Source organism: Arachis ipaensis, chromosome B3 (genome assembly GCF_059453495.1).
Source record: "Arachis ipaensis isolate K30076 ecotype BB chromosome B3, ASM5945349v1, whole genome shotgun sequence".
NCBI lineage: Eukaryota > Viridiplantae > Streptophyta > Magnoliopsida > Fabales > Fabaceae > Arachis > Arachis ipaensis.
This window is the reverse complement of record NC_142438.1, coordinates 7,404,994-7,430,250: the sequence shown is the minus strand read 5'-3', so window position 1 is coordinate 7,430,250 and position 25,257 is coordinate 7,404,994. Positions and strand designations below refer to the sequence as shown.

Genomic DNA, 25,257 nt, shown 5'->3' with positions numbered 1-25,257 from the left:
TTTTGTCTCCATGTTGTGTGGAGCAAGCCAATTAGTAGTAATGATCAAGACCTTAATATTGTTCATAATTTTCCTATTTATGTACAACGAATTCACTCTGTATTATAGTTCATTTATAAACCAAAAACTGTTTTATTGATCCTATTTATGCAGCTAATGATTATTTAAAAGGGTATCTATCTGCCAAAATAATAATAATAATAATATCTATACATGCATTTAATGCTTGAAAAAGTGACATGGCAATAGAACTCTTGAATTGAAATATGTTTTGAGAACTCCAATGTGATAGCTATGCATGCAAGCGTGTGTTCAAAGAAGAAAAAACAAATGCTGAGTTGGGGTGTTCCTATGTAAGAGACATAGCAGTAACAATACTGAGATCTCCTAGAGATCTGAATCAAAATCAGTTAGCCCTCATTTATTTTTGTTCACATTTGATTCCTTTTGTCTCCTAATCCTTCAATATATATTGAACTAATCTCATTGGAAGGAAGGTATATCCAAAAACTCATCACTTGTGTACATATTCAACCTTTTGAGGCCTTATTTTCTCTTCTCTCTGAGAAAAGATGGCGGCAGCAACTCCTTTTAGCCCAACATCTCATCACCAACCACGCTCGAAAAGCTTGCCAACCAGACCGCATCCGATCATACTACAATGCAACCAGCATTTGGCTAATCTAGAGGCTTCAGATGCATCTTCACCTACATCATCTTTGTTAAGGCACAAACTAACTGATCTGCAAACCCTGCATGATTGTGTTGAAAAGTTGGTTTTGCTGCCACTTACTCAAGAAGTCCTTGTCCAAGAGCATCAAGAAAAATGGGTTGATGAACTCTTGGATGGATCTCTAAGGCTCTTAGATGTATGCACTGCAGCAAAGGACGCCCTGCTACATACAAAGGAATGTGCACGTGAGGTTCAATCCATCATCAGAAGAAAAAGGGGTGGTGAGATGGAAGTTGCAGCTGAGGTAAGGAAATTCTTGGCTTCTAGGAAGGTTGTAAAAAAGGCAATCCTCAAAGCCTTGTCGAATTTGAAGATCACGGCAAAGAAAGGAAAATTCTGTCCTAGCAACAAGGATCAGCAAACTGTGTCTTTGGTTAGCCTCCTGAAAGATGTGCAGGTTAACACGCTTTCCACATTGGAGTCATTGCTCAACTTTATATCCGGACAAACGCAATCGAAATCAAGTAACTGGTCCTTGGTTTCTAAGCTAATGCTCAACAATGCTAAGAAGATTTCTTGCACACAAGAGGGGGATCAGAATGAGTTCTCCAAAGTAGATGCTGCATTGCAATCCTTTGTGTTACTTACAAGCAAGCCAGACAGTATCTCTAACTTGCAGAACCAACTGGAGAATTTGGAGTCTGTCATTCAAGACTTTGGAGAAGGACTAGAAACTCTTTTCAAAAGATTTATCAAGATTAGAGTTTCCCTCCTCAACATCCTGAATCACTAGTTGTATAAATGAGGCACAAGTGATTTTTTGTAATTATGTGAAAGAAATGAGTTTCTAATATGTAGTTTTAGATGAAATGAAAAGCAATTCTTTGCACATACACTCAATACTCATTCTCTGCCTCCTTTTTGTGTTTTATTTTTTTATCATAAGTTTATGGCAGTAAAACTAAGGTTAAAAGGTAAATATAATGTGTGACAAGTAATAATTTACATTGAAATCCTCATCATAATCTTCCTTACTTGAAAACTACAGCTTAGTTCCAAGGTTAAATGACATAAAATCCATGTACCAATAAGGATGGGAAAATTGACCTTATATATGGAAGTGTGTACTAGTATTTCCCTTTTTTCCCCCCAAGAACCAAGTCCTTATAAAGTTTGTTTCTATCACAAAAAATACTATTCCCCCATGACCAGATTTTCTATGTTGCCATATAAAAAATCAAATAGAAATATCCATGTTTACATGAGGAAGGTGCCTCAAGAATGAAATTATCCATTGTTTCAATATTAGGCCTTGAAAAAGTTGAAAACCAGATAACACCAATCAAACTCAAACCTGTAGATTTGCATAAAAGAGTGGTTTTGACTTTTAATAAACAGAACCACACAGATTACAGACAGGTGCATACAACAAGTCAACAATCCATGACTATATTTCAGTTGATAAAACCTTGTCTTAATCTATAAAATCAGTCTTAGTTTATGTTAAGAGAATAGTGCAACCAAAGGAAGAAGGATTGAGCTTTCCAACTGAAGACTGATGGAAAATGACAAGAAAACATTGTGCATTTGAACTCTGATCTGTCATTGCTAGTTTTTGAGATCACAGAATCAAAATAAAAAGGGTACCAGAAATTTTTAACCAATCCCACTTGAAAGACATAAGATTCTGCAAAACCACTATTTTTCAATGTGTATTTTTATAAACCAATTTGCAAAAACTGGTTTCACATGCTAATGAGATAGAAATTACAACTAAAAATGTGCAACATGGTAGAGGAAAAGCATTAATTAAACATGTATTGAGCTGGGGACAATGCATAAACAATGCTGAAAATGAAGAATCATCCTGCCCTTAATCTGTCTTGTGGTAGGTAGACAGTTTCATAAACAGATGTTAATCAAGCTCAAAGACAGCTCCTCTCATCTGCCAGACAAGAGCTCGATATGCAATGCATACATTTCGAATGATGGACTATTATATTACCAACTAATAAAGATGCTGTTTCGCCAGAACGCGTGCGACTTCTAAGGAAAGAAAATGAGAGATGAGCTGGAAGTTGAGATTCAAATCAAGATGATATATAATTGCTTACTCATAAGGTGACAATTGAGAAATAAAATATTGTTCATGTCTTCCTTGACTTGTTTGCTATATATGCAGCAAAAGCCAACCTCTAAAACTCAAACTTTGAATCAAACTTTCTAAATTTTCACCTTCTGATCTTCTTGTTTCCTGATAAAAGAAAATGGCAGCCATAGGAACAAACACTAAGAACTCTCAGCACTCTCGCCATAACAGCTTGCCCAATGCACCTCATCCACTTGTTTCACAATTAGAGGAGCACCTGCAAAGATTGAAGACTTCTGAAGCCACCATATCATCATCTTCAGTAAGCCACAAACTAGATGGCTTGAAGGATTTGCATGACTGTGCCAATAAGTTGATTCAATTGCCAATAGAACAAAAAGCCTTAGCACAAGAATGCAGCAACAAACAGATTGATGAACTACTTGAAGGATCTTTGAAGTTGTTGGATATCTGCAGCACAGCTAAGGATTTCCTTGTCCAATCAAAGGAAAACATGCTGGAAATTCAGTCTGTCATTCGAAGAAAGAGAGGCGACGGATCCAACTTCACAGCTGCATGTGCAGAGTACTTGACTTCAAGAAAAACAATGAAAAAGACGATGCGAAAGTCCTTGGAAAATTTGAAAACAATGAAGAATGATGGCAAAGCTTCTTCCTCAAGCAAAGACAACAACACATCCTCCATGCTTACCACCTTTAAGGAAGCTGAAGATGTCACCCTGAGCTCATTGGAATGTTTGTTGTTGCTTATCTCCGGCCCAAGGCGAAGTTCGAAAGGGAGTAAATGGTCAGTGATATCCAAGCTGATGCAACCTAAAAGAATAGCCTGTGACTCTCAAGAATCCGACATGAATGAATTCGAAAAGGTGGATGCAGATTTGCATAGTCTCATCAGTCACAAGCCTTCATCCACAGATAATTTCCAAATCAATATGGAAAATTTGGAGATGTGCATTCAAAATCTAGAAATAGGAATTGAGCACCTCTCAAGAAAATTAATTAGAAACAGAGTTTCCCTTCTCAACATCTTCAACCACTAATCATAGTACCTATATGATCTTTGTACATCAATGTAACTAAATCATTTTTGTAACCGAGTATATATTTTATAAGGAACAAACTATAGTTACTTCTACATCTATATGTTTTGCCCAGTTCCTTTCCATCCTCAAAACCTCTTCAATCAATTTCACTTTTTCTTTCTGATATAAGTTAAAGGAATAAGAAGTCAAATAATTCAACTAACTTTTTCACTTTGTGTTCCTAGATAATAAAACCATAAATATGTCGATAATCACATCAATGAAGTTTCATTTCTTATTTCAGTTAAAAGTAAATTGAATAATGAAAGAGGAAGAGGAAGAGAAGAGTAGAATATAATAATCTTAAAGCAAACCCCTTGAAACCAAGTTCTGAGATCATATGAGATTCAAAATTAATTTCAATACCATCATAGCTGTCAATACCAAAACTTGATGAAGAAAGTGATATTAGCATTGACTATTTAAGAGATGTTACATTGAAGAGACCTAAAAATATAGTCATCCACATGAACAAGAAGATTCCTTTTGTCCCTAATTGATCTGCTGGAGGCAGACAAGATGATAAGATGATCCTATTTCCATGCATGCACAATTTTTTATCAGCAACCTGCAAAGATCAGAAATTTCAACAATCCATCCGTGTGATTCGTAATTTAAAAATATTGAAGGATGAGTTGGAACATGGAAGCTTGATGAATTGAAACCAAGATCCAAATATATATGATCATGCTCCCAATATGGGAGGGCACTGCAGAATTTTCAAATATTAGTCTTTTCTCCTTTGATTCATTTGCTATATATATATATAGAGTAGATACCAACATCTAAAACACAAGCCTTGAAACAAACTATCTTTTTAAGGATTTGCATCACTGCACTGATAACTTGTTTCAATTACCAACGGAACAACAAGAATGAGTTTGACACAATTATACATGATTGTAGTTAATCAGTTTCTTGTTATTCTAGACAATATATATTACAACTAAATAATATTAAAAAATATAAATTATTGAAAGAAAAAAATAATATATATGATATAATCAATGAATACAATTAGACTAAAAATTAAAAAATAAAAACTAACAAATTGTAAAAGTCTAGGATTTTAAAAATTTATTATCTAATACATATGTTTAACAAACTAAAAAAAAGAATTGTGATAATGATGAATCGAATTCTTCAAATATTTGTGCAAAATATTAGTAAGAATGGAGAAAAAAGAATAAGAGGTATGATATTATGTGAAAAAAAAGAAGATAAAGAAGAGGTGTTAAGTGAATGTTGATTTATATAGAAAACATAAGAAGGAGTAAGTATGAAAGAAGATGATGAATTATATTTTATTACTCAATTAGTCAATTTATACTTATTAAAGAGAAATAATATTAACATTGAAACTATATAATATGTTATACAAAAGTAAAGAGTAAGCGAATATAAAAATTATAGAATAACCTAAAGAAAAATAAATGTCACGAAAGTGAGAAAAAAATGAAAAAGATTCCTAAGTTATAATAAGAGTAAAGTATGTTTTTGTCCCCAATGTTTGGGGTAAATCCTATTTGTGTCTCTAACGTTTAAATCGTCCTATTTGTATTCATAATGTTTGTAAAAGTGATTCAATGTTATTTTGCTGTCAATTACACTTTATGAGCGCTTTAGTTTGAGTTTAAAAAATCTCTTCTTGAAGTTAGAATCGATGATCTACTCCGAAAAATAGCTCATCAAATGTTGAAACTAATTCCTACAACATTTACATAATTCACTTTTTTAGGGACATAATTGAATCTAAACACAAATGGCGGGTATAATATTAAAATAGAACACATCCAAGTGAAACCTAATTGAGAATGAATACATCCCAATGAGAATAATTGAAAAATATAATATGATTTGTTAGTATAATTGATAGTAGGATAACATTGAATTACTTTTATAAACGTTAAGGATACAAATAGGACGATTTAAACATTAGGGACACAAATAGGACTTACCCCAAACGTTGGGGACGAAAACGATACTTTACTCTTATAATAATAAGACACATAAGAAGTAGAACTAAAAAATTTTAAGAGTAAAGTGACAATTATTAGGTTATTGAAGATTTTGACTTTGAACTAATTAATTAGTCCCTAAAGAAAAAAAAAGTACAAATTTGGTCCTCTACGATAGTAAACGATGGACATGTTATATCCTTCTATCAATTCATCATGTAAAACTTAACGGTGGTGCTTATATGTACTATTAACTACTATGACGTGTCTATTTATGAAATATTGTTATGTAGATAATAATTTTTGGAGCAAAATTTATCTGTTTTGGTAAAATTTATTATAAATAGAGAGTAGTTAATAAAACTTATATAGAAACTCAAAAGATAATGAATGTTTACTGTCTAAAATTACATTATTTTTATGTTCATGTACAGCAACGGAACACACACTACTATAGATAATAAAATATATTGGTAACTTCATTTTATTTCGCACTATCTATTGACAGAAAGATATCCATGTCCACCGTTTATTATCTTAAAAGACCTAATTAATACTTTTTTTTTCTTCAAAAATTAATTAGTTCTAGGTCAAAATCCTCAAGATTCTAATGATCATTTTATTTATAAATTAATCATTATTATGATTTATGACTAAGTGAGATCTATAATATCTCACCCTTACTTCCCAATATCTTTTCGAATCAATTGTGAGAAAGCAATCGATATGCCATTATTCCATTCGTGGGATGAATATATATTAAATTATTAATACCAAACAAATTAAACATGTGACTGTATGTTATGAAAGAAATGAAATTATGTATGAGTTGGAAAACTTCCTTGTAGGAGACAATGCTAGCTCTAACATTTCTTTTATTGCATGCTTCAAAGATCTAGATTTACAACTTTTTTTTTAATGTATGAAAATTTTATACAAACTTAATACCATTTTTTTGTGCTTGTGAAGGTATGTAAAGGTCATTATCATATCAATTATTTTAAGTATATATTAAAATTAATTATTAATATAAAATATACATTAAAATATAAAATATAAATTAGTTATTAATCTACAAATAATATTTTTGTTATCATAATGACTTTCAAATTTGTTAACATGAGATTCCTTGTGTCCCCTATACCCATATCATATATATATTGGGCAAGGTCCAATAATGATCACATCCAAGACATCAACACACACTCTAGCTAGCACATGCACACGAGGGGTAGAAAATATGAAATGAAATATGTATTAATTAGGTAACTAATAATTAATTAAACAAGATAAAGTGATAAGTTAGAAGATTCCATGTGGGAGACATAGCACTAGCATTTATAGTTCATGTCTAAGATTCAATTTCAATTAGTTAACTCTTATCACTCATTTGAGGTTTGTTTAAGATAAGATTCCTTATGTCTCCTCCACCATCCAATATATATATAGATCATAAACCAATTCAATGAAAGCATAAACCATAAACTCAAATTCCACATCTAAAATCAAAGCTTTCTCTTAATCTCTACCTCTTAGCTTCTCTAAATGGAAGCCTCAAAGACAAAGTCCAATAATTTCCATGCTAGATCAAATAGTTTACCTTCAAGGCCACACCCTTTGATTCTACAATGCAATGAGCATTTAGAGAGGTTAAGATCTTCCAATGAAACCTCTTCTTCTTCTTCTTCTTCTTCTTCTTCTCTTAGATACAAGCTAGGAGCCTTACAAGATCTTCATGAATGTGTTGAAAACTTGGTTCAACTTCCACTAACACAAGATACCCTTTTGCATGAACCTCAAGAAAATTGTGTTGATGAGCTCTTAGATGGATCTTTGAGGCTCCTTGATGTTTGCACATCAGCAAAAGATTCTCTGCTTCACACAAAGGAGTGCATTCGCGAGCTTCAATCGGTTATTCGAAGAAAAAGAGGAGGAGAAGAAGGGATCATAGCTGAGGCTAAGAAGTTCTTGAACTCAAGGAAAGTTGTCAAAAAGGCCATAGTCAAAGCCTTGCTGAATTTGAAGTCTATTGCCAAAAACATCATCAAAGATCAACAAACATTGGCATTGGTTGGTTTGTTGAAAGATGTTGAAGTTGTTACACTTTCAATATTTGAGTCCTTGTTGCATTTTATCTCAGGAACTTCATCATCAAATGCAAAACATGGTACTTTGTCTTTGGTTTCAAAGTTAATAATCCACACCAAAAGGACAACAAAAACTTGCTCTTATGAGAGTGAATTTTCCCAAGTGGATGCAGCATTATTGGCATGCATATCAGATAACAACATGAGTGAAATGCAGAACCAATTGGAGAAACTTGAGTCATGCATCCAGGATCTTGAAGAAGGACTTGAGTTTATGTTTAGGCGTTTGATCAAAACTAGGGTTGCTCTTCTAAACATTCTCAATCACTAGTTGTGATCATGAATATAGATGTAACTTAATTTGGTCATAGAATTCAAAATGTAATTGTCTAGTTATAATGAATAATAGTTCAAATGTTTTACTCGAATACTAGTTGCAATTTCATTGTTTTGAATCTTCTTGAATCGAATCATTTTAAGATAGTTATCGAATATCCACAAAAATAATCATAAATCATCAGTAGTGATAAAAATTAAATTTATTTTTTTATCGATAATTAAAGGTTAAATTATATAGTTGGTCCTACATTTTTAGTAAAATTGCAAATTGATCCCTACACTTTAAAAGTTTGTAATTAGGTCCCTAAAAAAAATTAAAATTTGTAATTTAGTCCCAAGCCGGTCAAAAAATATTGATTTAACAGAATATTCTTAGAATATACCAAGAATATTCTGTTAAAATAGAGAATATACTAAGAATATTCTGTTAAATTAAACACTTTTTGAACAATGGGGACTAAATTACAAATTTTAATTCTCTTTAGAGACCCAATTATAAACTTTTAAAGTATAAGGACCAATTTGCAATTTCACTGAAAGTATAGGGACCAACTGTGTAATTTAACCATAATTAAAATTATTTTAGAACATGCTCGTATAATTTTTAACTTTGGTTAATTATCTCATATCAACTAATTATTTCTTCCATTTTTTTAAAAAGAGATTCCTTTGCCTTGCTAATTTAATTACTATTAACTCAAATGGTTGTATCAAATTTCAAGTCCATCCAAAATAAGTAGTTTTGTATTTCAAATTGGAGTAATGATGAGTTGCCATGAAGGTTCATATATAATGGTGGAGCACATGTGTGATTATTGATTAATCATACAATTTAAATTTAAAAATTTCAATTACATGGGGGTCATAAAATAATAATTGGATTCAATATTTCACATGCTTCTAGCAATGAAAGAGATCCGATATTATGTTCCTCAGGTTGGAATCAACCAATTCAGTTTATTATATTATGGGAAAATTACCACATCTTCCACCAATAAAAACAGAAACATGATATTCTTTGTATAAATAGGTAACTAAATTTAGATTTATTCTGTAGTCAGTATAAAAAAGACTAAAATAACCCTAGTTTTTGAGGTAAATTGGTAAAAAATGTTAGTTTAAAAACACCGTTCGTATAGCTCGCAGTTAATATAACATGCATCTAAAGGTGAAATAGTGACTATAGAAAATTAGAAATAATGGGCCTTAGGTGCTGTTTGCAAATCCAAATAAATAGAAATTAATGGTTGTATTTGCATCTAAAATATTCTACTAATAATTATTGGGTACAACCAAAGTTCATTTTTTTTTCAATAAGAAATACTTTTATTATAGGTATAAAATTATTAAAACAATCTAAGTATGATGACAAAATTTTAATAGTAAGTCATTCTATTTAGGAGTGGCAAAATACATTTTATCTGTGAGTATTTAATTTGGTCGGAGCAAGTTTGAATGTGGGTTGAGTCTCAATTTTATCCTACCAATCCGCACCTTATACATGTATATGTTATAAAAATATATTATAGGTGAATATTGAACCAAAAACCTCTCACTTAGTACAAAAAATCTTTAATATTGAGCCAAGATCATCAATTAATAATTTAACAATTTTGTTTATATAAAAATCAATTCTATTTTAGTGATATATAAATACAACATTATATCACAATATTTTATTTGTATTTATATTATTAATTTAAACAAAGGCTTTTTGTAAAATTGAATATTTTATGGTTATATTGTTTATGGAATGATTGTATTATTTGTGGGATGATTGTGTTGTCTGTATTAAATTTTTAATTTACATGCTCATTAAGTTATATAATAATATTGCATATTTGTAAAAATTCGTAAGAAAGGTTGGATACTCACAAATTAATTGCATGTAGAGATAGGATTGGGTTGTTATCAACTCGCTACTAAAATAGGATTGAATTTCAGTAATAAATTCAACTCATAAATAAAATTAGGATTGAATTCAAATCCTATTCTACTCATTGCCACTCCTAAAATTTTCACTGCATGTTTAGAATTTTACAAATAAATAAAATATATTAATTTTTTATTATTTATTATATCATTAATTTGTAAAATAAAAAATATATACTTTTATATAATATTGTCAATTATATTTATTTAAAGTTTAACTATTAATATTAAATTAAGATATTTAATTAATTTTTTATTCTCATATATTAAAAAAAACTATTTACAAATAGTTTTACACCATGATAATTAATACTTTTATGTATATATTATTTATTTAAAATAATTTTTAATACAAAATATTTATTATTCTATTTATATTTGTAATATTATTCAACTATTATTTAATAAAATATTTTTTAATAAAATGGTAAATATATATATATATATACACGCTTTATTAATATCTGGCATTTATTAATATTTATTCAATTTATTATTATTATTTATTACTCAATTATACAATTCTTTTCATAATATTTGAGTATAATTTAGAAATGTGCTAAATTTTTATATTTTAAAATATTTTATTTTATAAAATTATTTTATAATATTCATTTTAATATTGACATTTAGATCTATGGTTAGTTTAATAAAGACTTTAAACATTAACTAATACCTATCCAAAAGTCCAAAATATAGCGTTAATTTTAAATGGAGTTAGACAAATAAGACAGATTCAACCTTCTAAAATTAGAAAAGGTTAGAACGGTTGAATGTCTAATATGTACTACTTTTAGTATAGATCCACAAAAAAAATTATATTAAATCTCTATCATTTATATTTTTTAAATTAAATATAGATAATTAAAAAAAATAGAATAACATATTCCGCTCAACTACAACAGAACATGTGATAAGCTTCCTATATTATGAACTGTGAAGAACATTTAAAAAAGCATAAAACAGTGTCCATCTAATATCTAATTCTTTTACTTGAACTTTTATTAATTGGGCTAAACTTGTGTGATGTCAAATTAAAGAAACGATTTAAATCAACTCAAATTACATTGGTTAAAAACATTCAATATTATTTCTACCGTTCTAGTTCACATTACAAATTGAGTTATATCTAATAATATTTAATAATAAAAAAATTAGTCAAAAATAGTCATAATTTATTTTATTTAACATTCACACAATTAATAAATATTGAATAAAATAAATTTTGACTATTTTTTTTATTTCTAGTATTACCGTATTCTAATAGTAAAAATAAGAGTTTAAGTATATTAAACTCAATAGTGATAACGTAAATGTCGAAAAAATGTACAAGAAATAGCTATTCAATAACACATTTTTAAGTTTTATAATTTATATTATTAATGAAAAAAATAGCAATAAAAAAATAGTGACACGTTTTAAGCCCTAAGTTTAAGGCATGGGAGCAAGTAATGCGCCTATTGTTTGTTCAAGTATTGGCAGCAACTGGTTTAGCCATCAGATTAGTTTACATTAATGAAATTTTTTATTTTTTATTTTTTTGTTGTGAATCATTTTAATTGGAAAATGAGATAGAGATCAAAATGAAACAAGCATTAGTTGGAGAGTTTCCTTGTGGGGGGACACACATCTCTAACAGCTTTTATGATAATGTTTCGATCCAAATCTCTAAATACATAATTAGTTAATTAGAGTAATTATTAGAGACTCATCTACCAAAATCAGATACAAAGCTAGATACTGGACTTGGATCAATTCCTTTATCACATTTCAATTTTGTTGGTAAAAATGGGAATCTTGAGTAAATGGTCAAATTAGTCTTTGATAGATTATTTATTTTTTAAATTGGTCTCTAGAAATTTTTTTTAATTAATTTTATTTTTTAAAAATTTTAAATTAGTCATGTTTGTCCTTTCATCACTCTCTTTATTAATGGTATCAAAATTTACTAATATGACACGTTAAGTGACATTCCAAATATACTTAAGAGTCTTAATTAACTATTAACATAATAAGTTTATAAAATTAGATTAAATCAAAATTTAATTGAGGAGAGAACTTGAAACATTTGAATCTCTCAATTTGGAGTTGATTTGATCTAATTTTATAAACTAATCATGTTAATAGTTAATTAGGACTATTAGGTGTGTATTGTAATGTTACTTAACGTACCACATTAACAAATTCTGACGATGTTAGCAATGGAAGTGACGAAGGACTAACATGACTAATTTAAAATTTTTAAAGAATAAATTTGACTAAAAAAAATTTTCAGAACCAATTTAAATAACGAATAATTTTTCATAAACTAATTTGATCATTTACCTAAAAATCTCATATCACATTTTGTTTTTGGTCAGGACATCACATTTTTATATGGGTATCTTCCCTTTTTGTTTTCCGCCTGGAAAACACAAGAGCATGATTTTCTTTAAAAAAAAAGGATGATTTTGAGTTTAGAAAGCTAGATGTCAAGACCAAAACAAAAAGGCCAATCTTTAAATTTCAAGCCCAAACCAAATTGTAAAGCAGAATAAAAATGTCTAAAACCAATTTGAGTTAATCTAATAATTAATTCACTAATCCGTTTAACCAAATGTCAAGAGTCTGAATATCGCAATAACCCTTTGACCAGCGACATACTCGTAAATAGAATTTAAATCCATTTGTCTTTGACTTGAAAAGACAAAAAAAAAAGGCTAATAAATTTAAATTTCTATAGCTGCTCAGCACAATTTTTTTCATAAAGTCTTTTCAGTTTATAGGTTTTGATAAATCCCTAACTATATAAATGTTTGCAATTAAATTATTTGAATAAACTAACGTTACAAATTCTTTTATAAGGTTAAACGTACAAATCATTAATAAAAAATTTAAATGCTATAAATACTTTTTTCTATAAGATTTATCACAGCAATTTGTTCTCAGAAAGTATTTGATAACAAAAAAGTTCAACAAAAATCATCCAATAAAAAATTAGATTAATCTCTTAATATATATATATATATATATATATATATATATATATATATATATATATATATATATATATAAGGGCCTATAAAATAATTTGAAAACATAACTTCAACGATTCTCGTCAACCTCACGATTTTAAGCTATTATTTTTCGAGCAATTTAGATTAAAAAGAAAAGGAACAGAAAAAAATGCTATCTTATATTTTCTTATGATCTTAAGTCTATGTTACTTTTTTCATCATTAGAAAAAAGGCTAGGACTTATCTCTTTGAACATAATCAAACTTCTTATTATTATTATCCTAACTACTAATATTTATTTGCTCCAATAATCAAACAAGTATTCCTCTCTAAAAGCATAGTACATATATTATGTCAAGCTTTATTAGTAAATATCTGTGATCTGTTAATAACTTTAGACCGTGCATTTATAAATTTGTGTCAACCAATTGCTACAATTATAGCATGCAATTACCACGTGAATTTTGTCACTTTGTAATTTGTTTTTTTCTCTTTTTATTTGGCCTCTCGCTGTCTATGATAGACCTCCTAAACTCCCCAAATTAAAGCAACTTGGATTAGACTTTTTAAATTTTAATAATACCACGCACTATGTATATATCTGAAGAATTTAATTTTTAGTGTAAAAAAAATTATATAAATAATAATTAATCATATATTATTACACCAATAAAAATAATTAAAAATTTTAAATTTATTATTTAAAATATTATTTAAATATATAAATTTAATTAGATAAATATATTAAACTTTTTATACTGTGGATACATCAAAACTAAAACATAACAATCAAATAAAATACAATTATTAAGCGGTCAGGAAGTGCTTCCAATTTCATATCACATATCAATTCAATGCAACTTTTACACCAAATAATTGTGGTCTCTCTAGAGAGGCACCACCTATGGTCACTTCCCAGCTGTGACACACAAAAGATTAAGATATGATTTTGAGAAAATTACAAATAGATCATATCTTTTTATCTCGAAGACAAATGATTTCTGACTAAATATATTTATATATTTTAAAATGAGAGATTTAAATATTTTACATTTTAAAAAAATGAAAAATATTTTTATATTTTTAATTAATCATAAAATTTTGTGTCTTCGAATTATAAAATTAAAAACCTATTTGTTTTGTTCCTTATGATTATATATATATTATATTGCTAATGTTGCAACTATAGCACTCAACGGTGGAGGAGAAGCCTTTGTCTGAGTAATTCCATCTCAACAGATAAAAAACCAAAAACTATCACATATTATAATATAAGACTGCTCAGATTTTTCTGGACACGTGTACGGTAGAGGTACGGTGTGCTTGGCTGCTTGCTAAAAATAACAAGGACCAATTTTAGAATTCAGTGATATTTATATATCATTTTTGTATTTATTATATTGATTTTTCTTTAAGAAGATTTAGATGATATATATTTTTTTGTTTTTGTATATTATTAATTATCACTACAACAATCTCGACAGATAGCGGCGGAAATTTTATAGCGGTTTTATGCGGCACATATAACGAGGGTTATTGGTTGGGATGCAATCAGAACTGCATTTAGTGGCGGTTTTTCTCGAACCGCCGTTATATTTCAATCAGGCTTGTATTTAGTGGCGTCTTTTCGAAAACCGCTGCTATATGTACCGTTCGGGTGAGTTATTATTTTATATTTTGCAGCGATTTTGTTTAAACCGCCACAAAATGCGTATTACCACATATTGCAATGTTTATTTAGTAATAATCATCTGGGCATAATCTAGTTAAGTAAACACTACTATCTTAAACTACATGTGTTTAAATCATTGTTACTTAAACTCGTAACACTTTTTCTATATTCGTTTTACATAAAAAAAATTCATAAATTAAATAAGCTATATATGTTAACTCATGTGAACAAATTTACCAATAAAATTTTCTTGTTTACTTTATTGGTATTTAAATTTACATCCAAACATGGATATAAAAGAAGAAAATAAAATCATACTCTGAACTAATTAAAAATCAAACATTTTCTAAAAATAATAATTATAAATATTTTCTATAAAATATTAAAAATAATAATTAAAAATATTTTCTACAAATCATTAAATATTCAAATTTTTATAATTTTACCAAAATTATAATTTTAAATCATAATTTTTTTATTTTAATGATTTGTTGAGCATTTATTAAAATAAAAAATTTAAAATTTTTTTAAATAACAATCTTAACTTGTATTCTTAGATATAAGAATTCATAATAACTAAATTCAAAATTAATTAATATTTTATCAGAATTAAATACTAAATAGAATAAAAATATTTTTATATGAAACCAATCAATCATCTTCATATTATCGTGGTTAATAGATTCAATAATGCTAACTGGCCAATAAACTATAATATTTTTGGCAAAATTTCGCTAATTTTAAATATTAAAGACTAAATTCTAAATCTTAATAAATATTTTTAGAAAATATTTATTTTTTAATAATTTATAAAAAACATTTATAATTATTATTTGTTTATTTATGATTGAATGTATTCTTTATTGAATTCATTATGGATATTATTAAATGTACTCTTTATATACGCTTGGATCATATATAAATAGATGTAAATTAATTCGATCTACTATGGTAAAAAATTAATTCGAAGCTGATCCATTCGAATTACTAGGGACATCCTAGCATGCATAATTCGAATCACCCTGATTCGAACTACCCTAAAACTACATGCAAGCATAATTTAAATTGGACAAATTCAAATTATAAGCATTACTACTAATTCGAATAGGACTAATTCGAATTACATAAGAATGTGCTTTTGGGAGATTCTGGTAATATTTTTCAATTTGGTAGAATTGTGTAATTTGGTCCTCCATTTGATTTAATTGTGCATTTTACCCAATATATAAGGTGCCTATAATAACTATGATTAGATATAAAGTATACAACAAAAAATTGTGTGGCAATCAAATGTGTTCATATGATATATATAATTATTAGCGCTATATATATCGAAGAGACATTTCGCTTGGTGGTAACATGACATTGTTAAAGCTTATGTTCATATGATATATATAATTATTAGCGCTATATACATCGAAGAGACATTTCACTTTGTGGTAACATGACATTGTTAAAGCTTTTCCTTCTTCGAGTTTTCGTTTATTTGCTATTTAGCGGCGGTTGTAAAATTAATAAATATTTAGTGGCAGTTATTCCAACGGTTAGCTAAAACCGCTGCTAACCGTTTACTCACGGCCTATTTTCCAGTGTTTGGTTTAACCGTCGCAATATGTTTGGCGACGGTTAAAATAGCCGCCGCTAACTGCCAAAATTATTGTAGTGTATTATATGCATGTCTTTTATAAAAATGTAGTGATGTCTTCTATTAAGAGTAAAGTATCATCAATATAAATAAGAAAAAAAAAATGAAGAAGTATTAATTAAGTATCATATCATATGTATCAGTATCTCAGTGCATGCAATTTGTTTTTCAACTACGTATAAATTTATACTACTATTATTTTTTTTTTATTCGCGTGAAGATGAAATATCTTATATGAAAATAATAATTAAATTGTGGACGCGTGTTGTTGTATCAAATAATTTAATTAAAATATATTAAATTATTTAATAATTTTTAATTGTTATTTTTACATAAAATCATCTTATTTTACTTGTAAAACCTATACTTTATTGATAATAACTAGGACATGAAAAATTTATGAAAAAATTGAAAATTTCTATGGTAACAATCCATGATCATTATTAGCATCAAGATACACATTTACACTTTATATATAATAGGTTTAATTATTTTGTTGGTTTTTTTTAATTTTATTAAATTTGTATTAGATTTTTATATATTTTTAATTTAGTTTTTATATTATTTTTAATTTTATAATTTAATTTTTTTATGTTAAAAATATTAAAATTAATAAAATATTTTTAAAAAAAAATATGTGATTAAAAATCTAATTAAATTCTTAAATTTAGATATCTTTAATTTATAAAAAAATATTTAATTAATTCTAATATTTTTATATTCAAAATACTTTATTATAAATTTAAAATAATATAAAAATCTAATTAAAAATATACAAAATTAAATTATAAATTTAATAAAATTATACCTACCAATAGAATAATTAAATTTATTGAATATTGATCAAAGAAGCCATTAGCATAATGTACATATGTGTTTGTTGTTTTGTTATTATAACATATAAGAATAAGGCCAAAGCACAATCCATTCCCCCACTTATTTGTGATTGGCCAGTGTATAAAAGAATCTGAATTTCTCAATCAATCTCCCTCATTAGGACATTGGAACCCTAATCCTTATCTTCTGTTTCAATGGGTCCTTCGTTATTATGTTGATCCCCACACTGTTCTTCTTTCATTCATTGTTTTCACATCCAAAACGAAAATTTCATTAATAAGAGATGAGAAATATATGCAATGTACGTATTAAATGAACACTAATACTTAGATAGCAAAGTTTAATTGAATTATTGATATTTAAACCCTTTAATTTCAACCGCAAAGAATCAAAGACAAATAGAGAGAGGGCAATGCCAAATGGATGGTGGGACCCACCCATGGTATTTTAGGGGCCAAGTCTTCATCTTTTTAGAATTTCCACAACCGTGCATTCGGATCACTGCTTTCTAATGTCCAAAATATAGACTTTATTAGTTTTTTTTTAAATAAAAAAAATTAATCAAAAATTTAATTTTAATATACTATTAATATAAAATTATTTTACACGTATATTTAATCACATAATATCGTATTAATAAAAATAATTATTTTTTATATTAATTATTCAAAAAATAGTTAAAATTATAGAATTATGTATCAAAATTACATTCTTTAATCAAACCTTAGCTTGAACATAAAACTGATTCTCATCTCATGTGGCCACCACTTTTATCTCCCCAAGAAAAAAGAGAGGAAGAAACTCCACCTGGTAGAGGGAAAATAATATCAGATTTCATTTCCATTTGGCATAAAAAAATTTATTGATAGATTTATCATTCTAAGAAGTAACTAATACTTCGTGATTAACTTAAGAGTTTTTTAAGATTAATTCACCAATGAAATAGTTAATTTTTACTAAAAATCAGTTATTGATCAGACATTGCACATAAAAATATATATTTGACATAGTATATAAATTGTTTTATATATTATTATAAATAAGTTCTATTATTCATATGTTATAAGTTTAATTATTTTAATAATTAATTATTTTATTGAAAAATATATAAATGAATGTATATATATATATATATATATATATATATAGACTTATTTTTAGGGTATTATATAAAGATTTTTATTATACATAATTATGTAAATGCCAAAAAGAATGAACAAGTATCTATTTATATGTACATAACTTATTGGTCCCCCCCCGCCCCCTAATCCACTGAACACAACCATTTCTGTAATTTAATATTCATACTCTTTTGGATTTCAAAAATAATCTGATTTATTTAAATAAATGCATTATTTATATATTAAGAAAATAGTCATTTGTTGTAATCAAATAGTATTATATTAAATTAAAAAGTGTTTAGCTCAATTAGCTATATATTGCTTTAATTTGAAGGCTTTAAAAACAAAGAGAAATATATAATTATATGATACTAATAATTCTTTTTTCCACTACAATACATCAAAATTAATCTTTTAAAACGATTAAAAAAATCCAACTTTTAAAGCATATAGAGTTACGGTTGTTTGATCAACTTTTCAATTAATAAGATTAATGTATGTATGTTATATATTGAGGCAAGTGATTCGGTGTGTATACATACATATATATACATACACACATATAAAAACAAATAAAATAATAAATTAACATTTATTGCACCAGTAAATACTAAAACAAGTATCGAGAACTACTTATTGCAATTATTAATGATGAATCATGTAGTAAAATCGAATGAGATATTGAGTTAATAAATAATAATAATGGTGATAAATCAAATAATATTGTGTTTTGAGATCATGAGCTAATAAAGAAAATTTGGAACTCCACATAATACAAACAATCCAATTACCATAATCGTCCTTAAAAATTGACAAGAGAAACAACGTAGCTGGCTAGTAAATGGATTTGTATTGGACTATTTTTTGAAAGAGGTTCATATTATATTGAGTTGCAACTATATAACGTACTATTTGTATTGTTAATTACTATTATTGGTAAAGACGTGTTAAAATATACCTTCAATTTAATCAGCATAGCTATTTTAATAATTTTCCTTCTTTTTCTTCAATGAAGGTTTTAAATGACTTTTATATTTGACAGAAAAAGAGAAAAAAAAAATGTGAATATTTTCTTTTCATTAATGATTTGATTTTTTTGGGGCCACATAATTTGTTACTCCCATTACTTTGCTTCCATTTCCGTCACATATTGGTGAACAAAGTTGCCATATTGAAACCATTTTGAAAGAGAAAAAAAAAAAGGGGGGTGATATTTGCAATGAAATGTTTGATAATTAAAAAGAATTAGTTAAAAATAGTTCAAAAAAATTTTAGTTTTTATTAATTATTGTAATAATTAATAAATATTAAATAATAAAATTTTGATTTTTTTTAATTTTTCTAACATTACCGTTATGAAAAATGAATGTGTTATTAAAATTGCATGATATTCGGATCTTCAATTGTATCTGCTTAAGCGAATGAGTGAGCTGGTCACTCGATCGATCCAAGTTGGTTTTCAAACGTATATACTTAGTACTAATTAATTAGTGAGATGTTTAACTTTTAACCAATTTAAACTAGTAGAATAATAAATTTAATTATCTGCTTAAATATCATATGTTTAAATTTTATGTTATATATATAATATATAATAATTTATTAACTAATGATACACTTTTTAAATAAAATTTAAATCTACGATAAATATATTTTTGACTTGTTGGCTGAAAAGATATAATAAAAAAATGAATAAAATAAATAGAGTCATATTTTCAAATGATATTTGCAAATTGCAAGTATATGAAAACAACTAATTATCAAAAACATCAAATCAGATTGAACCTAAAAAAATCATGAATGTGAAGAAGATTATTAGCCAAAGTCATTATCAAGCCAAAGTGTTGCAACATGTCAAGTGGCCTACACACACTCATCAAATGACAGCCGCAGAAAAATAAAAATAAAAAATAAAAAAAGTGAAATTGATATTTTCCCCCTAAATTTATTTTAATAATAATATTTGATTTGATTTGATTTCATGTACAACTATAGTGCCTTTGAAAATGACAGGTGTCTGTTCCCTTATGAAGCTTCACCAAGTATAAGAAGAGAAGCCTAGAAACTTGGAAAACATGCACAAGGTTCATAAGTCTATGTAGTACACCAAAATATTATATTAATATACATTATAATTTATATCATAGTCTTTGGAAATTGATATTGATATATACCAAAAATTCATAAGATCTTTCTCATCTTTCTTGTGAGCCTCACATAATAATTAAAAGCAACCACTAAACTACACTAAACTTCATTCCCATTTGGATCATCCTCATCACAATCCTAAGTAAGTTTTTTCCTTCAGATCATAATAGTTCATGCTCTTTAGTAGTGAATTCTGATTATGATTTTATTGATGTTTGTTTCTTTGTTTTGGAAGTAATAAAGTTGATCAAAGTTGAAGAAGCAATGGAATCTGCATGTATGGCAATGAAAACCAATCCTCATTGCCTTCATCAAGAAAATGGATTCTTAGGTGAAAGGATCAAAGGGGGTGTCAACTACAGTCCCTGGATCATCAAAGAGAAGAAGAAGAAGATGATCAATAAGGCCAAACCTTCTGTTGTATCTTCTGTTCTTACATCAGAAACTGCAAAAGAATCTTTGGTATGTGCTTCAATTATTGAATTATGATTTCCATTTTCTAGTAACTGTGTTTGTCAGTGCATGAAAATTAAATTCGATATTTTTTCAGACAATTCAAATGCCATCTTTTCTGAGAAGAAAAGCTGATCCAAAAAATGTAGTCTCAATCATATTGGGGGGTGGTCCTGGTGCTCAACTTTATCCACTCACAAAAAGAACAGCCACACCTGCTGTGAGTAATCATTTTCTTGATCCTCACTACTTTTTGATGAGTGAGACCTTTGAAGAAGATTCTGAATTCTGAGAGTGATTTTTCTGTTTTTTTTTTTCAGGTTCCTGTTGGTGGTTGCTACAGGCTTATAGACATACCAATGAGCAATTGCATCAACAGTGGCATCAACAAGATATTTGTGTTAACACAGTTCAACTCTGCATCCCTCAACCGGCACATAGCTCGCACCTACTTTGGAAATGGCATCAACTTTGGAGATGGATATGTTGAGGTACCATATCATATTCACACAAATTGTAATAATAAGAGAAATGTTGTGTATTTTTCTTTTAGTTTTCTATGATATCTCCTGGCCTGGCAGACCAAGGACTAATCCAAGTTGGTTAGAAGTGTTTTGTATTTATTATGTTTGTTTTCGGTTGATGATTGCTGAACAGGTTCTGGCAGCTACTCAAACAGCTGGTGAAGCTGGAAATAAGTGGTTCCAAGGAACAGCAGATGCTGTGAGGCAATTCACTTGGGTGTTCGAGGTGCGAAATAAGTCTTTTTCGAGAATAAAGTCGTCTATCAGGATTTAAAATTGATAAATTTGTGGTAACAAATTAGTCCTTTTATACGAATGAGGGACGAGTTTGTCGCTTTCAAATCCTAAGAGACTGCTTTAATTTGTTCCTATGTTTTTGGTCAAGGAGGAGATTAAGGATTTACTTTAAATATTGTAGGATGCTAAGCACACAAATGTTGAGAATGTTTTGATCTTGGCTGGTGATCATTTATACAGAATGGATTACATGGACCTTGTGCAGGTACATTAGTAATTTGTGATTTTTCTATGAATGTTTGGTGTATAAGTTGGTTAGACTATTTTTAATATCATTTTTTTACAAATTGCCCACAATCAGAGTCATGTAGATAGAAATGCAGATATCACAGTTTCATGTGCTGCTGTAGGAGACAGGTTTGTGTTCTCAAACTTGTATTAGATATTCTCAAACATTATAAATTTGAAATTTATCAAAGTATAATTTCCAATTGAATACTTTTTAGCCGCGCATCGGATTACGGGTTGGTCAAGGTTGATGGCAGAGGTAGGATCATCCATTTTTCAGAGAAACCAAAGGGTGCTGATCTGAAATCAATGGTAAGTCCCAAATTAAGAGTGTGTACTAAAAACAAGCATAGTCTTGGTTTGAAAACTTGTGTGCAATTGAACCTTAAAAGTTGCATATTATTCTTCTTTACATCAATTCTTTAATTCATGATTTTGTGATATAACTTCTATGCAGCAAGTAGATACTTCTATTATGGGGTTGTCACACCAAGATGCAAAGAAATCACCATATATTGCCTCTATGGGGGTTTATGTATTCAAGACAGAGGTTTTACTCAAGCTTCTCAAATGGAGATATCCAACATCCAATGACTTTGGATCCGAAATCATTCCTGCAGCTGTCGGGGAGCACGATGTTCAAGTAAGACGAATAATAATACTCTCTCCGTTCTCTTTTATCTGTCAATGTTACTTTTTGGTATATCTCTAGATCGACGAAGACAGAGATATAAGAAGAGCTAATTACTTGAGTGACAAGGTAACAAGAATTTTATATCTTGTGCAGGCATATTTTTTTGGAGACTATTGGGAAGACATTGGAACAATCAAATCCTTTTATGATGCTAACATGGCTCTTACTGAAGAGGTTTGCCTAAGATATTTATCTCATTATCACCATGATTTAGTTACAAGTCACAGTATCAAGGATTGTATATGCTTTATGCTACTTTCTTGCAGAATCCAATGTTCAAATTCTATGACCCCAAGACACCTATTTACACATCTCCAAGATTCCTACCACCAACTAAGATTGATAAATGCCGGGTATGATTATGGTTATGACTATGATCATCCAACTATGAAGCTTGCTCTGATGAACTTCATTTATATCTTGCTTATCATGTTTGAGTTGCTGCTATTATTGTAGATTGTGGATGCAATCATCTCCCATGGATGTTTCCTGAGAGAATGTACTGTCCAACATTCCATTGTGGGCGAGCGATCGCGTTTGGATTATGGAGTTGAACTCCTGGTAAAGAAGAAAAACATTGTCATAATTTTCTAGGTGACATTAGAGTGTAGAGCACACACTCCGTGTAAGGTTTCTTACATCTTAAGTAAACTTTTGCAGGACACTGTAATGATGGGAGCAGACTATTACCAAACGGAATCTGAAATAGCCGCGCTTTTGGCCGAAGGGAAGGTTCCCATTGGGATTGGAAAGAACACCAAGATTAGGTAACCTTATTTTGGTTTAAGAATGTTAACACTGTCTGTATTTTCTTTTATCTAGAGATTAATGAAACTAATGTTGTTGAAATTGTTGTGACTTGTTGTTGAAGGAACTGCATAATTGACAAGAATGCAAGGATTGGGAAAGATGTGATCATCATGAACAAAGATGTGAGCATGTCTACCTCTTTTCTTTTTACATACATATTATTATCTCTTACCATACACAAAAGTCTCACTGTAGACACGATACATAATAGGAGTCAATAGCGTCGTTTAATCCATGTAGCCAAGTAAGGCTTTGTTGGTTGTCATTGTGTCTTACGAATTCAAATTATTTGTGTTATGTATATGTCAAAATGTAGGGTGTTGAAGAAGCAGATAGATCAGAAGATGGATTCTACATAAGGTCAGGAATCACCATCATAATGGAGAAGGCAACAATAGAGGATGGAACTGTCATATAAAATGAGGCAAGCTAAGGAACAATCCATGGGAACAGAAGAGAAGGGTAGGAGCAATCAGAGTGCAGAACCCTGTTTTGGGCTATGTATATGTAAAATAGAAGGTTTCCCACTCTGTAACAAAAACAATGCCTAAAATAAAATCATGGAAGCGATATGCACATATAAGTAAAATAAAATGAATTCTCTGGAAATTTTGAAGCTGCTTTCTACCTTAATGTTGCAACTTATAAGTGTGAGAAGTACATGAAATTAGTCTCACATCAAATAAAACAACGAAGAGTAAGAAATTTATAAGATGAGAGACTCATTTATTTAATGTGTTAAGTTTTTTCAGTTGGATGTAGTGTTGTTTTAACAACTGAATTGGTGTTTTGAATAACTCTAAATGAGGTCTATGTCTGCATCATTTTAGTTCAATCTGCATAATCTTACTTTTTTTTTTATTATTACGATTTCTCATTTATGAGCTATAACTAAACAAAAGAAATTAAGAAATTGATCACCCAATTCTCTTTTATTTTAGATTTTGTAACTGACGTAATATTATTATTTAAAAATTAAATTTTTATTATTTAGAAAATGCTTGTTAAATGCATGTGTTGTTAGTTCATGTATGTAAATACATTTTGTCCAAACAAAAAATATACGTACTTAAAGTAGACGAATAAATTAGTCTCCCAAATTGCAGATTTAGCTAGTTAAATACTTAAATGGTATGGATATTGAAAGGCCCATTAAAAAATGCAGATACAAAAGTTACAAATGAGTTTTCTTCTTCCATCTTTAATTAGATGCATGCTATAGTGTAAAAGAAAAATTATGAAAAGACAAAAATTCATTCTTATAGATAATTAAAAAGTTTATCTAAAAAAATATCATTTTATTTTTATTAATTTTTTAAAATAAAGTTATACGTTTTTTTTCATTTTCTTCCCAAAAAACCTCTTCACATTAGAATTTCTTAGCTTAAAATATATTTTTTCTCTAAAGTTTGATAAAAGTTTTAAAAATATCTCTAAATTTTATTTTGTTTTAATTTTGTCCCAAAAGTTTTTGATTTGCATCAAATATATCCCTACCGGCTAAATTTTCAAAAAAATTAAGACCAATCTAACAATAATGTATGAAAATTATGCTTGATTTGCTTGTGTTGAGGGTTGTTTTTATGAAATTGTTGTTGAATTAATTTTAAATTTTTTAAAAAATTAGCTGTTAGGAGTATATTTGATGTAAA

The 25,257-nt window shown here is 28.3% G+C and overlaps 4 protein-coding genes across 4 annotated transcripts; all 4 read left to right on the top strand.

Annotated features, from left to right (window-relative positions):
- Positions 1-528: 528 nt before the first annotated feature.
- LOC107634080 (uncharacterized) lies at positions 529-1,568 on the top strand. Its single transcript, XM_016337660.3, has one exon. The coding sequence runs from the start codon at positions 573-575 to the stop codon at positions 1,464-1,466; it is 894 nt and encodes a 297-aa protein (XP_016193146.1). The 5' UTR covers positions 529-572; the 3' UTR covers positions 1,467-1,568.
- Positions 1,569-2,697: 1,129 nt separating this feature from the next.
- Positions 2,698-4,331, top strand: LOC107634081 (uncharacterized). The gene has a single exon (XM_016337661.3). The coding sequence runs from the start codon at positions 2,941-2,943 to the stop codon at positions 3,820-3,822; it is 882 nt and encodes a 293-aa protein (XP_016193147.1). The 5' UTR covers positions 2,698-2,940; the 3' UTR covers positions 3,823-4,331.
- Positions 4,332-7,367: 3,036 nt separating this feature from the next.
- On the top strand, positions 7,368-8,240 carry LOC107634082 (uncharacterized). The gene has a single exon (XM_016337662.3). The coding sequence runs from the start codon at positions 7,368-7,370 to the stop codon at positions 8,238-8,240; it is 873 nt and encodes a 290-aa protein (XP_016193148.1).
- Positions 8,241-20,524: 12,284 nt separating this feature from the next.
- Positions 20,525-24,214, top strand: LOC107628872 (glucose-1-phosphate adenylyltransferase large subunit 1). The gene is made up of 15 exons (XM_016331494.3): positions 20,525-20,741; positions 20,835-21,061; positions 21,150-21,272; positions 21,373-21,543; positions 21,710-21,802; positions 21,995-22,078; positions 22,175-22,230; positions 22,320-22,413; positions 22,559-22,744; positions 22,889-22,969; positions 23,062-23,148; positions 23,252-23,356; positions 23,456-23,562; positions 23,667-23,727; positions 23,922-24,214. The coding sequence occupies exons 2-15, from the start codon at positions 20,864-20,866 to the stop codon at positions 24,021-24,023; spliced, it is 1,548 nt and encodes a 515-aa protein (XP_016186980.1). The 5' UTR covers positions 20,525-20,741; positions 20,835-20,863; the 3' UTR covers positions 24,024-24,214.
- Positions 24,215-25,257: the final 1,043 nt, after the last annotated feature.

What these genes read in the sequence shown, in the direction of transcription:
- LOC107634082 (XM_016337662.3), top strand. Translation starts at nt 7,368, where the DNA reads ATGGAAGCCTCAAAGACAAAGTCCAATAATTTCCATGCTAGATCAAAT.
- LOC107634081 (XM_016337661.3), top strand. Translation starts at nt 2,941, where the DNA reads ATGGCAGCCATAGGAACAAACACTAAGAACTCTCAGCACTCTCGCCAT.
- LOC107628872 (XM_016331494.3), top strand. Translation starts at nt 20,864, where the DNA reads ATGGAATCTGCATGTATGGCAATGAAAACCAATCCTCATTGCCTTCAT. An exon ending in AATTCACTTGGGTGTTCGAG is followed by an intron (nt 21,803 to 21,994) that starts GTGCGAAATAAG and finishes TAAATATTGTAG; the next exon opens with GATGCTAAGCACACAAATGT. An exon ending in ATTACATGGACCTTGTGCAG is followed by an intron (nt 22,079 to 22,174) that starts GTACATTAGTAA and finishes GCCCACAATCAG; the next exon opens with AGTCATGTAGATAGAAATGC.
- LOC107634080 (XM_016337660.3), top strand. Translation starts at nt 573, where the DNA reads ATGGCGGCAGCAACTCCTTTTAGCCCAACATCTCATCACCAACCACGC.